Raw genomic sequence first — 13,930 nt, 5'->3', positions numbered from 1 at the left:
GAGCACTCGTGTGCGTAGATCTTTTATTTACTTGTGAATTAATCCTTAGACTAGCATACTCAACAGTGGGATTCATCAGAACATCTTCATACATATGCGTTATGAATTACATGCATATGTATTATATGCTTCATCCATTCCCCTTCCCCACAGCCCTTGGAAGTGCCTGCTCCCCTAAGTCTAACCGGTCCCCCTTCTGTTCCTGTTTGCGTTCTATTTTACACCTTTCTAATGATATTTATGGGATCCCTGCCCAACAAACTGACACATAGTAGACCGGCCAGATCCAGTAATTCAGTTCACATTAAGCTCCTACCCTGGGTATGGAGCGTTTGCATCAGTCTAAAGTGCTCACCTTGGCCACGGTGGTTATGTCCTGAAACTGTGTTCTCAGTTCTTCCTGACTGGCTTCCTTGAAGGACTCATCCTGAGTCTTCTTGTACAGCTCCCTGGACCTTGCCGCCAGCTGCTGCAAAGCGCCAGCATGATCCTCTGCCTCCGAGACAACGGACTGAAAGTGGTCCAGCAGGGCAAACTTCTCCTTCAGGCCCAGCTGCAGCTGCAGGGGATGCTCTACTTTCTGATCCACCAACTCCATCCACTGCTCCAGCTGGCTTTTCTTCTCTAGATAGTCATTCCATTGGTCGATCACAGACTCCAGAGTGCTAGAATGAGTGCCGTACACTGTAAAACTCAGTTTCAACCTTGGGATCGCTACCAAAACACAGATACAGGGCCAATGAATCTATTTCAAGTGCTCTGCTGGATAGATACTGAGGCGACGAAAGGTTTTTGAGTGCAGGGAGAAACAACTTTTTTTGATCTGTCACAACCAGGGTATATTGCTTTGAATACAATCAACAGATGCTGGAATTTAAAGCAAACTGTTGTTACACACACACACACACACACACACACACACACACCTAGACAACTACCTTCCAAATGATAATTGTCTTCAAGTGAACGGATAATTCATATATTATATTGTAGTTATGAAAACTCAGTACTACACTGTTAATTAAATTCTGTTTAAGTACACACAGATTATTAAATAATCACGTGTTTAGTCTATATTACTAAGCTCAGATGACAACTAGTTGTTCACTAATATTTAGATTTAAGGTATTTTTCCTGGGTAAATACTAAAAAATCTACACAGGTAATGGCCAATTCTTTTGTGTTATGTATGTGAATAAATGAAGGCTCAACAGATTTATAAGAAAAATAGTCACAAATTTATTATGGTCAACCCACCAGATTTCCTATTAATAGAGAAATAAAATGCTTTCCAGGGCGACAGTCAAGGGAAGGTCCCTATTATACGCTTTATAATAATAATCCTCCCCTCCCTTCCTTTTTCTCCCTCTCTTCACTTCTCCCCCTCTCTCCTTCCCTCTTTCTTTTCTCATTCCCTTTCTTTCATCTTCCTGATCCATCTTCCCACACCACCACTCAAACCCAAGACCTGTAGCTTGCTGGGAAGCCAGACTGACAGAGAAACTGCTCCGTGATCATGTTCAGTGAATGGCCTGGCCTCCTGACTCTTCAAGAGTCAGGATCACAGTCTGGGAACTTCCATCACTTGCTCAAGCTGCTGCTTCTCTTCGAGCTTTCTGCATGCTCACCATCATGTTGCTTTGGAGGCCTCCCTACCCTTCCGGAGAGTCTCTGAAAAGTCTAAATCAATGCCATACTCTGGAAGCCACCAGTAACACCTCCTCTGCCACAGCTGAGTGTCTTTTGAAAGTTCTTGGTAGCGCAATCTGAGTCGGTTTTCTGGAATGTATACTTTTCCCTAGCCACTGGCCTCCTAGAAGGCAAAAAAGACTTTTTGCCTTAGCTCACTGTTTGCCGTAAACACTTGGACAAGGAAACCACCCACTATGTAGATTTAATTTCTTGCTGAAATAAGAGGCAGAGCTCTGAATAATCTACTTCTTGGGTTTAACATTTTATTGTAATATTTGAAAAGAAAAAAAAAAAAACTTCCCACATTTCTATTCAGTTCTACCAAGCTGAAAGCTGGCCCAATGTTCTGTTTGCCTGGGAGTCTGCTTTCTTTTAGCATGAAAACCAAGATTCAAAGAGAGAAAACCCACACTAATGCCAGCTGTCCCTGCTGCTGCCTGCTTGGTAGGAGATGACTGCAGTGGGTCTTCTGACCTGTGTCGACCCTTCATTCCTGTTCAACTATTGGCTGCAGTCACTCTGGGAACCCACTTCCAGCGTGGTTGAACAGTAGAGAACCTTCGGAATACGGATGTGGGGAGGTGTTTCAGTCTAATTCTCGGCGGAAGATATTTGCCCAACAAGACGGCTGGATAGGTACAGATAACTTGGGGAAAGACCCAGGGAAGGTGGAGGCTTCCATCCCTCAAAGCAATCACGGAAACTTTCCTCGACTTTTTCATCAATGATCAATACAGGGCAGGCCTGCCCTCTGGCCCCTCCTTTCTTTTCTGTCTTCTCTTCTCTCCTAACAACTAAAAAAAGTTTAAACCCCACCAAAAAGTTGTGTCTATTAATGGGGCCACACTGTATTTCGAAACATGGATCCATGTGTTTAAAACGAGCTAAACAAACACACCTCTCTTGAAAAAGCTCTATGTTCACTCTATGGTGAGACAGTTAACTCCACTTCCTCCTGGAGTTTTGCAGTGTGTCCTACGTAATTGTGACCTTTCCTCATCCTGCCGAATATGGAACAGCACTAAGGAGTCTCTTGCTCTTTTCCAACTGTATCTGCACCCAAGGACCACCCTCTCCATCCTACCTCCCCGGCATGCTTCCTGGCCTCTGGTAACCCTCACTCTACTGTGAGCCTTGTCCTATCACCTTTATAGGCCCTTGTATGAGTTAGATCAGGCCAGACGGCAACAGGCCTACACAATTCTGAATGGGTTAGTGACTGCCAGCATAAGACCATTTCCCGTTTTGTGGAATTTCAGCTCTCCACATCTTCTCCACTAAATGCCTGGATATTTGTATCAGAGGCACCCACACAGATCTGACGTCACCAGCTAGGTGCGGTGACTCCAGGGTGAGGAACAGATGTACACGTTAAGCTGGGCTGTCAGCACTACAATTGGCTGGCGAAAATTCCCCACACATATCTTTAAATAGCTAAGTGCTATTAAGGAATCGCATGTTCTTGGCTTAAAAAGAGATGTTTCCCCAAGCTTGCATTTTGACACTGGGGTGAGGGTGTGGAGGCTGTGGGGTTGGGGGGGAGAGGGACAAAAATATTTTGAAAAGAAAACATAAACGGGAAGCACACTCACATACCAGCACTAGTTTTTGCCAAGAGAGGCATGCCTGCCTATAGGAAAACAACATGCCACAGGCTGCCTTGGTTCTGTCACATGATTTTATGGAACTTCTAGGTTTTATTTGGGCAGGCAAGTAAGAACTAAGAGAAGGTCTGGTACCTCTGCGAATGCATGGCAGAACTCATGGCATCAGCCCACGTTGTTTTAAGTGTCTTCAGCTGAGCCTGAATCGCCTGCTGACCCGCCTTGTTGCTGCTTCTTAAGGCCTGGTCCCCTTTGCCAATGGCCATATTCAACTTGACTTCTCCTTCGCCTTTCATGAGGAGAATGTCCTGGGGAGGCAGAAGAAGATGTTGTTAGTGGGAATCTGAAAACCTATGATAAACAATGACTGTCTCCCAGAACTAAGGAGCCCCGGTCTGGAGTGGTAGCTCGGTTTATGAACACAAAGGTCTGAGTGTAATCCCCAGAACCCACATAAAAAGCTGGGAGTGGTGGTGAGTGCATGTATTCCTAGCTCTGGAGAGACAGAGACGGGCAGATCCAGGGATCCCTAGCTCGTCAGCCTAGCCTGCTGCTGACGCTCCAGGCTAGTGAGAGACTAAAATAACGCAGTAGATGGTGACTGAGGAATGATAGGGGCACAAGCATGCACACACTTATGCATGCACTTTCTGCTTCCCCCCAAGATAATTAAGGTAGGGATATCTCACTGTAAACCACAAGCAATAAATTTGCATAAACTTTAAGCTAGATATTAGGGAGCATGGTGTCCAAAGATCAATTTAAATTCTTGGAAAACTTTAGGCCGTGAGCCAATAATTAGGATTTTGTTGATTGGTTTCAAGTGAGAGAAAATTAATTTAGGCAATGAAGAGGCAACATCTGCCAAGAACACAACCTCTCCTTCCTCCATTGCCTGACTAACTCCCACTGTGCAAGGTCATGTCAGCTGGAGGTCTGTCTTGAGTTTACAAAGAAACCTTGTCACTCCATTCATAGCCCAGACATATGTTCTGCAATAACATTTCGCACACTGGTCTCTGACCTCTTAGAACACGAGTACTAACTACTATTTCTATATTCCCAACAACTCATAGTACTTGTAACAGGGTAGGTATTTAGTCTACTTTGAAGGCTAACTACTAAATGAGACAAACAAACAAAACTAATGCTGATAAAACAAAAATGCTTCTTTTGCCAAAAGAAAATAATGAACGCTTTCTCTGAATATTTTATCTGTTCCCTCCATCTCCCACATTTTCATTCGACACTTCCCAGACAACTGGGACCGATTCTAGCCTCTCTCTGCGTCCAATCAGAGCAATGGGCAGCAGTTGCGGGCTGCACATACCTGAATCTGTGATAATCGTCCCTCTAGCGTCTCCTTGTTTCCAAGCGTGCTCTCTGCGCAAGCCAACTTGTCTTGCACGTCCTTTATCCGGGACCACATGCTCTGTGTGGCTTCTTCAAGAGCTTCATGCTCCTGGAGGGCCAGCTGACAGCCGCGCAGCCTCTCCTTGGTTACTCGGAGAAGGTTCTGGTAGCTGGTGAGTAGCTGGGTGCACCGGCGGCCTCCGTTTCCTGCACCGTGGCTTTCTTCGCTGAGAAGCTGCCCTCTCTGGGAGAGCTTGTCAAGGGACTCTCTGGACAAACAGAATTTCTTTTTTTAGTTCCAGAATCCTGGGTCCAGGGTGGGGGGGGGGGGGTGAAAAATGACTGTTGACATTGGACCAGGAACCAGACAAGGGCTCATGGCTGATATGACTTTAACATTAGGATTCTGGGGACCAGGCTGGCTACTCGCCTTCTAACACGTGTCAGGGAGTATGCGTCCATTTCTGCCATGTCTCCATCTAAGTCCCAGTGGCAGAGCCTATGTCTCTAGGAATTCAGTCCAGGAAGTGTGCTCACCTCATCTCTAGCATTTTTCCGTTCCTATTTGATATCCCAAGCGTGGCAAGCCCCCATGCTCTCTTGTGGATGTTATAGTTTGATTGTGGAGTGGACCCCGTTGGCTTATGGGTTTAGACATTGGGTTCTCAGCACTGGTGATGTCTGGGAAGTTTGTGGAAGTTTTGCGAGGAAGATCCTTGCTGGAGGAAATGGGTCACTGAGGGCGAACCCTGGCATTTATTTTATAGCCACACTATAGCCACATTCCTTCTGTTCTGCCTCACTGCTAACGCTGTGTGGCCAGACGGCTGGCCCCCTGCTGCCATGCCTTTCCCACCACGATTAACTATATCCCCTCAAACATTAATCCAGAATCAAGCCTTGCTTCTTCAAGTCGCTTCTGTTGGCCATTTTGTCTCAGCAATAAGAGAAGTAACGAATAAGGCTGCCATCTCTCCAAAATGGGAATTCTGTCTGCCTGTTAGTCTCTGAGTTGCCTCTTTACACCTCGACACAGGCGTCCCATCCCTAGGCAGTATCCATGACACCGGGGACAAACAGGTGATGTGCACAGGGCTCCTGTGCCTCTATACCCGGTCTTACTTCCTAACCTAATATACCTGACTCGACCCGCAGGCCGTCACTGTCTAGAAGCCAGGGGGATTGCACCCATCTCCATCCTTGGTACCTGACACAAGGCTCGGCAGAGTCAAAGGTGGGTAGGGAAAGCTGCTCTCAAATGTCATGGTATACCTAGAGCACTGTGGCCCTCACAGCTTGGAGCTGTGTTAATTGGGTCTGGTGAAAACAACTCAAACCCTTGCATGGCTTGGTTGCAATGTTCTGAGTTCTTAGTTCAACTTGGCCAGTTTCCTTTTTTTTTTTTTTTTTTCCTTCTTTTAATTATAAAGCAACAGTTTGTAGTCATATAAATGTACGGTTTATAAAGCAACACTGTGGCTTATGAGCATAGTGTGCAGAGATTGAATCAAGCTGTTCAGTGTATCCGTCACCTCACATACTTGACATATTTTCCATGGTGGGAACTTTTGAAATTGTTTTCTTAGGGATTTTTAAATTACAGCTTTCTATTTTTAGCTGCAATTTGCCTGCATCCAATAGACTACAACTGAAATAGAGCAAAGTAATACACCCTCATATTTCTTGGAAGTGGGATTATGTACTTTTTGTCTATCATCTCTTCATTCCCCTTTAGTTCAAACCCTCTATAAAGTGCAGTCAAGGGAGCCTGAACTTCTCATGAGCACGTTTATCCCAGAAAGCCTTGGTGATTGGCCCGAATAAGAGGTCCTAATCAGAACTGTTGGGTAGCTGTGGAGGTGGCTCAGTTGGCAAAAGTGACCATCATATATGCACAAGGGCCTGAGTTTAGATCCCCAGAGTCCATGCAAAACTCCAGACATGCTCACACATGCCTGTAATCCCAGTACTAAGGAGGCAGAGACAGATGGGTCTCTAGAGCTCTCTGGCGATTTAGCCTAGAAGAGATCTTATCTCAAAAACTGAAGGTGAGAATAATTCCTGTAGATAGCCATTGCTGACCTCTGGCTGTTACATGTGTAAGTGCAGACATGCATAAACCACATACACACACACACACACACACACACACACACACACACACACACACACACACACGAAAAAGAATATGATGTGTACCATCTACAACTCTGGCCATTTCTGAGTGACTCCTATGTAAACCGCATCTTTTGAGTCACTCTGAGATACACCTCTCCTCTGTAGGACACCGGGGAATTTGTAATCAATTTGCTTAGTGATCAGGAAGATGAACTACATGCTACACCTGTCATGAATTATGGAATAACAAGTACTGTGCCCACGGCCACTTTATCCTTGGGATCCATATCTGCAGATTCAACCTGCAATGTACTGAATACAAATTTTAAATAACCATGCCTGTACTGAATGCACACACGTTTCTCTTTCTGTACAATAGACATTTCCATAACATTCACTTTGTGCTATATTTTAAGAAATTGAGACCTGACCCAAACCATGGGAGGGTACAAGCAGAGGAGATAAAGTAATGCCCCATCTCATGCATTAGGTACTATTGAATCCTGGTCCCCAGTTGGGCCCTGGGCACAGCTCCACAGACACCGCAGGGTGATTTCAGTCATGATGCATGACAATGGACACCAGCATATCTGACCATAAACGGGGCCGGGTGGACATAGAGAAGGCGCACATTTTGCTCAGGCTGCGATTGTATCGATTTGTTCGATTAAGCAGCGTGGGCTCTGCCATTCTCTGTTTCCTACACGAGCATTGCTCTTCAGGAGGGTCACGAAGGGGCCCCCGTTCCAGGTCAAGCATGCAGCCTCTCACCTTACACTGGAGAGGCAGAAACAGATGGTGCTAGAAGCGGGAGCAAGAACATTGTAGATGGGGAGGATCCAGGGCAGGAATGAAGAGGTACTGCTGGGGAGACAACCAAGTGAGGGCCAGACCTAGAGGCCAGGCTCTCATGGCGCTCGCCATTGGTACCGTAAGGACAAGTGGATAGGACAACCCTGGGAGCTACAGTGTGTAAAGAATGAATGGCAGTTGGGCTTCCGTATTTTTCTCGGTATGATTTGTAGTTGTCTTACGCCAGCTTCTTCTGGCAATAATCAACACCAGCTAATGCCGGGAAGGGAAGCGTGGCATTCCCAATAAACTCTCTAAAAGAGAGGAGGGAGGAAACAAAGATACAAACGGGCCTAATCATTTCAACCCATGCTTTCTTTAGAATAGCACACAGCCGTAAAGAACACAGCCTGCTGGTTGAGATACCCAGGGACACAGGAACCCACCGCCACCACACCAATACCAAAAATCAAGCCAGTAAGCAGTAGCTTCAAACATGCCAGCAAATTAGTAACCCACTCCACTTCTACACTATACCTGGCAGCCAGGAGCTCTCCCAGGAACATCTCGACTTTGTGAACTTCGCTTTTCTTCTCGGACACGTGCTGTTTACTCTCCCCCAAGTTTTCCGTGTTTAACCTTTCCTCCATCTCACGGGTCCACAAGCTCAGTTTTCTGTGCTGATCCTCGAAGCTAAAGTAAAGAAAATCATCTCAGAAGAACCTCAGCATGTCTACTACTGTCTCAGTGGCCGGTCAGATTGTCGCAAGGAAAGTGCGCCTGCGTGCATGTTTGCGTGTGCACACAGGTGTAATGTGTGACTGACTGGACTCTTGACCCACGAAATCCAATAGCTGTCTTCTACCAAGATTATCCCAGAAGACATGAATACAAGAAGGAAAACTGGTTCTAATACCCTGAGTTAGCCAAACGGGCTGACTTGGCACGCAGCCAGATCATTTGTAATTACCAGTGGATATAAATCCTTGTTATTTTTTCTACATAGGAAACAAAGCCAAATAAAACTTTCAGAAGCAGTCATCAATTATTTTATTGCAATTAACTTGTGATGAAGGCGGGGTAACATTCATTATCACTTAAACTCGTGTGTGTAGTGAAACCCACATCTATTGTAACAGCCTACCTGCCCAGCTCCGAAGCACAGTCTTGGAGAGCCTGCTTGTCTTTAAGGCACTGTTTCAGGAAAGCTTGGAACTCTTCATTGGCTTTTGTGATTTGCTCCTGGATGCTGCTGACCGTTTGCTTGGGCAGATGTGCATACAGAGTCTGTCCTTCCTGAGTCACCATGTCCAGCTTGCTCTGCCCATCACTGAATGAATCCAGGACACCCTGGAAGTCAAGGTAACACAGATACCTGCTATCATAAACGGAGTTATTCATGACAACGCTGAGCTGCAGTGATGAAGTAAGGGGGAAACGAAGCTTAGTCTACTGGGAAAAGGTCTAACGAGGCTAGATCGAGAAGGATGCATGTGGTTGATGACATTGTGGCTCCTAATTGAGGCGGTACAAGACAGGACAGCAGTTGGAACTGATATAAAAGTTAAAATAGTCGGGGTGGTAGTGCATACAATTAATGCCAGCACTCAGGAGACACAGACAGGTATATCTTTGTGAGTTTGAGGCCAGCTTTTTCTACAGAATTAGTTCCAGTAAATCCAAGACAACACAAAGAAACCCTGTATGAAAAACTAAAGCAAAACAAAAAAGTTAAAATGAAGGTTTATTTTGAATGACTTTTAAGAAATGGCCAGTGGATTAAAAAATGAGACCTAGAGAGTTTCCAGCTTGCTTTTTTTTTTCCTGTGACTTTCCTTGTGGCCTAATCTTCTGACTCAACATCCCAACTTCATAATGGGAAGAAAAAAAGATGGACCAAAATAAGAAGGTTAGGGCAAGGAAACAGGAAGAAATGGGTCAGTCTGGGTCTGACCCAAGGCAGTGAGTGTGTCTAGGAAGGAAGAGCATCAGCATCCCAGCACCCATATCCACACCACAGCATCCACATCAGCATCTCAGCATCCACATCAGCATCACAGCATCCAAATCAGCATCACGGCATCCATATTCACATCCCAGCATCCACATCAGCATGCCAGCATCCACATCAGCATTCCAGCATCCACACCAGCATCACAACAGCCACATCAGCATCACAGCATCCACACCAGTATCACAACATCCACATCAGCATCACAGCATCTATACCTGAAGATCCTGGAGCCTGGTTTCTAGAACTTGGCTGTCACCAGTTAGATCAGAAGAGTCTCTGGCTGCTGCTTTTGCTCCTAAGAACCATTCTTGGAATTCCTGCATGGAATCTTTTGAAAATAACAAAAGGAAGGGATAATCCAAAATGCTGTGTGATTTCCTAGTACTGTCACAATAAATTATTTCTATATTCATTCAAGCCCATTCCATCCTGCTTTCTAAAAATACCCCAAAAAGAAAATAATCGATATAAAACATTATAATATGATCTACAGCCATGAATATTTATGGCAGGGTGGAGAAGTCATCTCAAAGAGACCAAAAAGTAGTAAAATACTTGGAATGCTTGCTTTCCCATTGTGTTCCTTTATTTTGGAAAAGGGTTTATAAGAATGCCAGGAGAAACATGTTAAAGACATGTGCTTGCATAGTCATGTGGGTGCTCATGCATGTGTTTGTATGTGCATGTGTGTGGAGGCCAGAGTCTGCATCAGTTGTCTTTCTCTGTTTCTATCCATCTTTGTTTTCTGAGATAGAGTGTCTCACTAACCTGGAGTTCATAGATTCAGGCAGACTGGCAGGCCAGTAAGTGCCAGGTATTAAGACATCTCTAGATGTCTAGAAATGCAGACATTTGCCACTGGAGCCAGCCTTCTGTGTACTTGCATGGGTCCAAACTCAGCACACCATGCTTGAAGAGCAAGCTAATTACCCATAAGCCCTCTCCCCAGCCCTAAAAGAGAGGTTTTCTGCATGGCCTGGGTAGGAACCACTTTCTTGTTTTACTGCATTGACTTAGAAAGCTGCCATGTACCCACATCAGACTGGAAAACAGCTTCTCAGGAGCGGAGTCAGGGAGTGGGAATTCTCTGAACCACATGGCTGCCATTGTTATGGCCTCTTCCAACATCCATGCTTGTAGTAGTGACTCATCCTAGCATGAAAAGGTGTCCTTAGCTATTTGTGTAGCGGTTGCTGGCCGCGTGAATGGAAGTAGTTCTTATCTAGAAGATCTGGGTAAAGTTCAGAATAACCAGGATAGATAAACTCCCATTCTTTCAAGGAGAAAAGGGAAACATTTTCTGAGAGGTTAGAATATGTGGGACAGAACTTTTGTTGCCCAGATCTCAGAGCACTAACAAATTTAAAACACTAATCCAACTGGAAAGTTTGCTCAAACATTGGCTGGTGGTTTCTGAGCAGCATTTGGTCCAAACAACCTCTCAGAAGCAGTGATTCAAACTAAAATCCTTCAACTCACCACTAAAGTGTTTTTCCAGAGCATCCTGCATGCTGGCCTGGGTTTGAGAGCATAGCTGGCTCGTGGCTTCGTGCTTCTTTATTAGCCCAGTCATTGCCCGGCCCAGGCTCTCCAACTCCACTGAGTGGTACTTCCGGCACAGGCTGTTGAGATTTTCTTGGGTGGAGCTGATGTTGTTTTGTTGACTTTGGAGTTCTTTTTGTATGTCCTATGTGATGAAACACACCGTGAACAGACTACGAAGGACCCTCATGCCATTCAAGAGAAATACCGTAATTATTGCACTCTGGTATTTTCTAAAATCTGAAATTAACAACGTAGAAATCTCCTCAGCTCTGTATATTTATGGGTGGGATTTAAAAGCATCTTTTATATGTGGTAAGGAGCTGTACCCATGAAATCTTATCAATACGGTCACCTAAAAAAAGAAAGGTACAATGACAATACCAATTGACATCTCAACTTGGAGGGAGGAAACTTCATAAGTCCCCCTCTCCGTCCCCAGACAAAGAGCTATAGATGTTTAATAGCTGCTAAGACAGGGAGAATTAGTCTTCTCTAGGGACAGGCTCAGGTGGTCAGCCCTAAACACATATACATATAGCCAATACTAAATGGATTTAGTAGGTTACACACACACAAACACACACACACACACACACACACAAAACAAACACACTACCACCACTAATAATAATAATAATTTAAGAAGATGTAATGAATTTGAGAATGAGTGGGGGGCACAGAAGGAGTAGGAGGGGGAAGGGTTTGCATAGAAATAATATAAACACAATACTCAAGCAAAAATCTCAATAAAGTAAAATAAATCTTAAAAAATGAAAAGAATTTGTCTAATAGGCAAATATCTCTATCTATATCTATCTATCTATCTATATATATGTATGGATTGTGTATGTGTGTGTATTGTGTTTGTGCGTGTATTCATGTGTGCACATGTATATGCATGCATGTGGAATTTAGAGGACAGCCACCAGGAGCTTTCCATCTCGAATTTTTTTTTTTCAGATTTATTTATTATGTATGCAGTGTTCTGTCTGCATGTAACACTTTAGGCCAGAAGAGGGCAGCAGATCTCATTGCAGATGGCTGTGAGCTACCATGTGGTTGCTTGGATTTGAACTCAGATCCTCTGGAAGAGCAGTCAGTGCTCTTAACCGCTGAGCCATCTCTGCAACCCCAATCTTGATTTTTGAGACAAGGTCTCTGACTGAACTGGAGGTCACCTTGTTTATTTGAGACAGGGTCTCTCGTTGGACTGAAAATCACCTTGTTTATTAGAGACAGAGTGTCTTGATGGACTGGAGCTTTCTGACTCAGCTAGGCAAGGATTTACCTGTCTCCATCCCAGCACTAAGGTTGTAAGTTTGAGTCAAACACACAGTTGTTTTGTTTTGCTTTGTTTTAGTTCAGTTTAGATCCTTGGGTTTGTCCAACAAGCAGGTTACCAACTGAGCTGTCTCCCAGTCCCGTGCTGATTCTTTGGTAAAGTGAGTCAGTCCTCCTTAGTAGCAAACAGTTGCTAGAGAGTGCTTAGAATCTGGGCACTAGTCTGCGATCTCAACGAAACTTAGCAGGTTGTCATAGCATCTCACCTATGATCTTGAATTCAGGTTCTATATCAGAAACCATTGCAGCTCACATTGTTCAGTGTGGTTTTGTGCAGGGATTACAGGCCATGTACACATGCCAGCAGTTGATTTAAAGCTCCATGTCCTTTTATGTAGTATAGTATAAAACTATGCTAAGAAAGAACAGTTTGGTTCCCAACACCCAGGTTAAACGGCTCACAGAGACCTGTAAGTCCTGCTCCAAGCTCTCCGCTGTACTCTGCAGGCATCTGGATTCACATGTGAATTCTCTCTCTCTCTCTCTCTCTCTCTCTCTCTCTCTCTCTCTCTCTCTCTCTCTCTCACACACACACACACACACACACACACACAGGAAGAGAGAAATATCTCTTTCAAAAGAACAATGTTGAAAAGTCAATACACTATGTATACTTTATAAAAGGTTGAGGATTGTCATCTCTTAATATGAAGAGATGACATAGGATGATTTACTTTAAAAAAAAAAAAGAAGCACAATATTCTACAGTTGAAAGCCTCCAAATTATACACAAAGACAATTCAGTGATGAAAACCCATCATTTTCTGAGGTTCAAGCTTAAAACTTAGTGCAAAATCAAACAGGTTCCCCATATGCACACAGGCACACACACACACAGAGGGAGGGATGGAGGGAAGGAGGCAGGGAGGGGGAGAGAGAGAGAGAGAGAGAGAGATATGTAGTCATCAGACAGGGTCTACAGGAATACATGCTGTCTACTTTTTAGTCAGTTTAGTTCTTCTCATACCACTGACTCTGCTTTGCCCAATATTACGAATTAGTTAGCCTGCGTGTTTAATACGTTAACTGTGAATAATTGAAAGCAGACATTACGTGTTTATTATAGTTACAAAATAGGAGGATGGATCTAGACTTCAAGCGGAAGCCCTGAAAGCTAGTTTTGACCTACCTTGACTTTCTTCAGCCCTTCACAAGTCCCAGTTTGGGCACACCTGGTCAAAGATTCCTCCACATTAATCAGCCAGGCCGTTATGTCCTTGACAAATCTCTCCACTTGGGTACTTTGAGCAGTGAAATCCTTCAGGGTTCCCTTCGCTTCCTCGGCGGTTTCTCTGGCATGCTCCAGCTTCTGCCGTAGGTCTGCTTCTAGAAACTAAATATAAAGCGAGAGTTTGTGAAAGTCTGGGACGACGGAAAGCACACTCAGCCACCAGGAATTCTGTTTATGCTTCATGGAACTGCATTGAGAACACATTAGGCTCACCATGGAAATCACTCCAATACTAATAGC

At 44.5% G+C, this 13,930-nt stretch overlaps 1 protein-coding gene across 1 annotated transcript in view; it reads right to left on the bottom strand.

Annotated features, from left to right (window-relative positions):
* Syne1 (spectrin repeat containing nuclear envelope protein 1) overlaps window positions 1-13,930 on the bottom strand; it is a 419,055-nt gene that overhangs the window by 231,893 nt on the left and 173,232 nt on the right. Inside the window, exons 46-53 of the mRNA XM_051205995.1 lie at window positions 13,589-13,792; window positions 11,053-11,260; window positions 9,789-9,901; window positions 8,704-8,909; window positions 8,097-8,252; window positions 4,627-4,918; window positions 3,432-3,604; window positions 356-665 (exon numbers count right to left, since the gene is read on the bottom strand). Of these exons, the coding sequence (XP_051061952.1) occupies window positions 356-665; window positions 3,432-3,604; window positions 4,627-4,918; window positions 8,097-8,252; window positions 8,704-8,909; window positions 9,789-9,901; window positions 11,053-11,260; window positions 13,589-13,792 (1,662 nt within the window). The remainder of the gene's footprint in view (window positions 1-355; window positions 666-3,431; window positions 3,605-4,626; window positions 4,919-8,096; window positions 8,253-8,703; window positions 8,910-9,788; window positions 9,902-11,052; window positions 11,261-13,588; window positions 13,793-13,930) is intronic.

The sequence above is a fragment of the Phodopus roborovskii genome, unplaced genomic scaffold (assembly GCF_943737965.1).
Source record: "Phodopus roborovskii unplaced genomic scaffold, PHOROB, whole genome shotgun sequence".
Taxonomy (NCBI): domain Eukaryota; kingdom Metazoa; phylum Chordata; class Mammalia; order Rodentia; family Cricetidae; genus Phodopus; species Phodopus roborovskii.
Note: the sequence above shows the minus strand (reverse complement) of the source record. Positions and strands in the feature narration are given on the sequence as shown.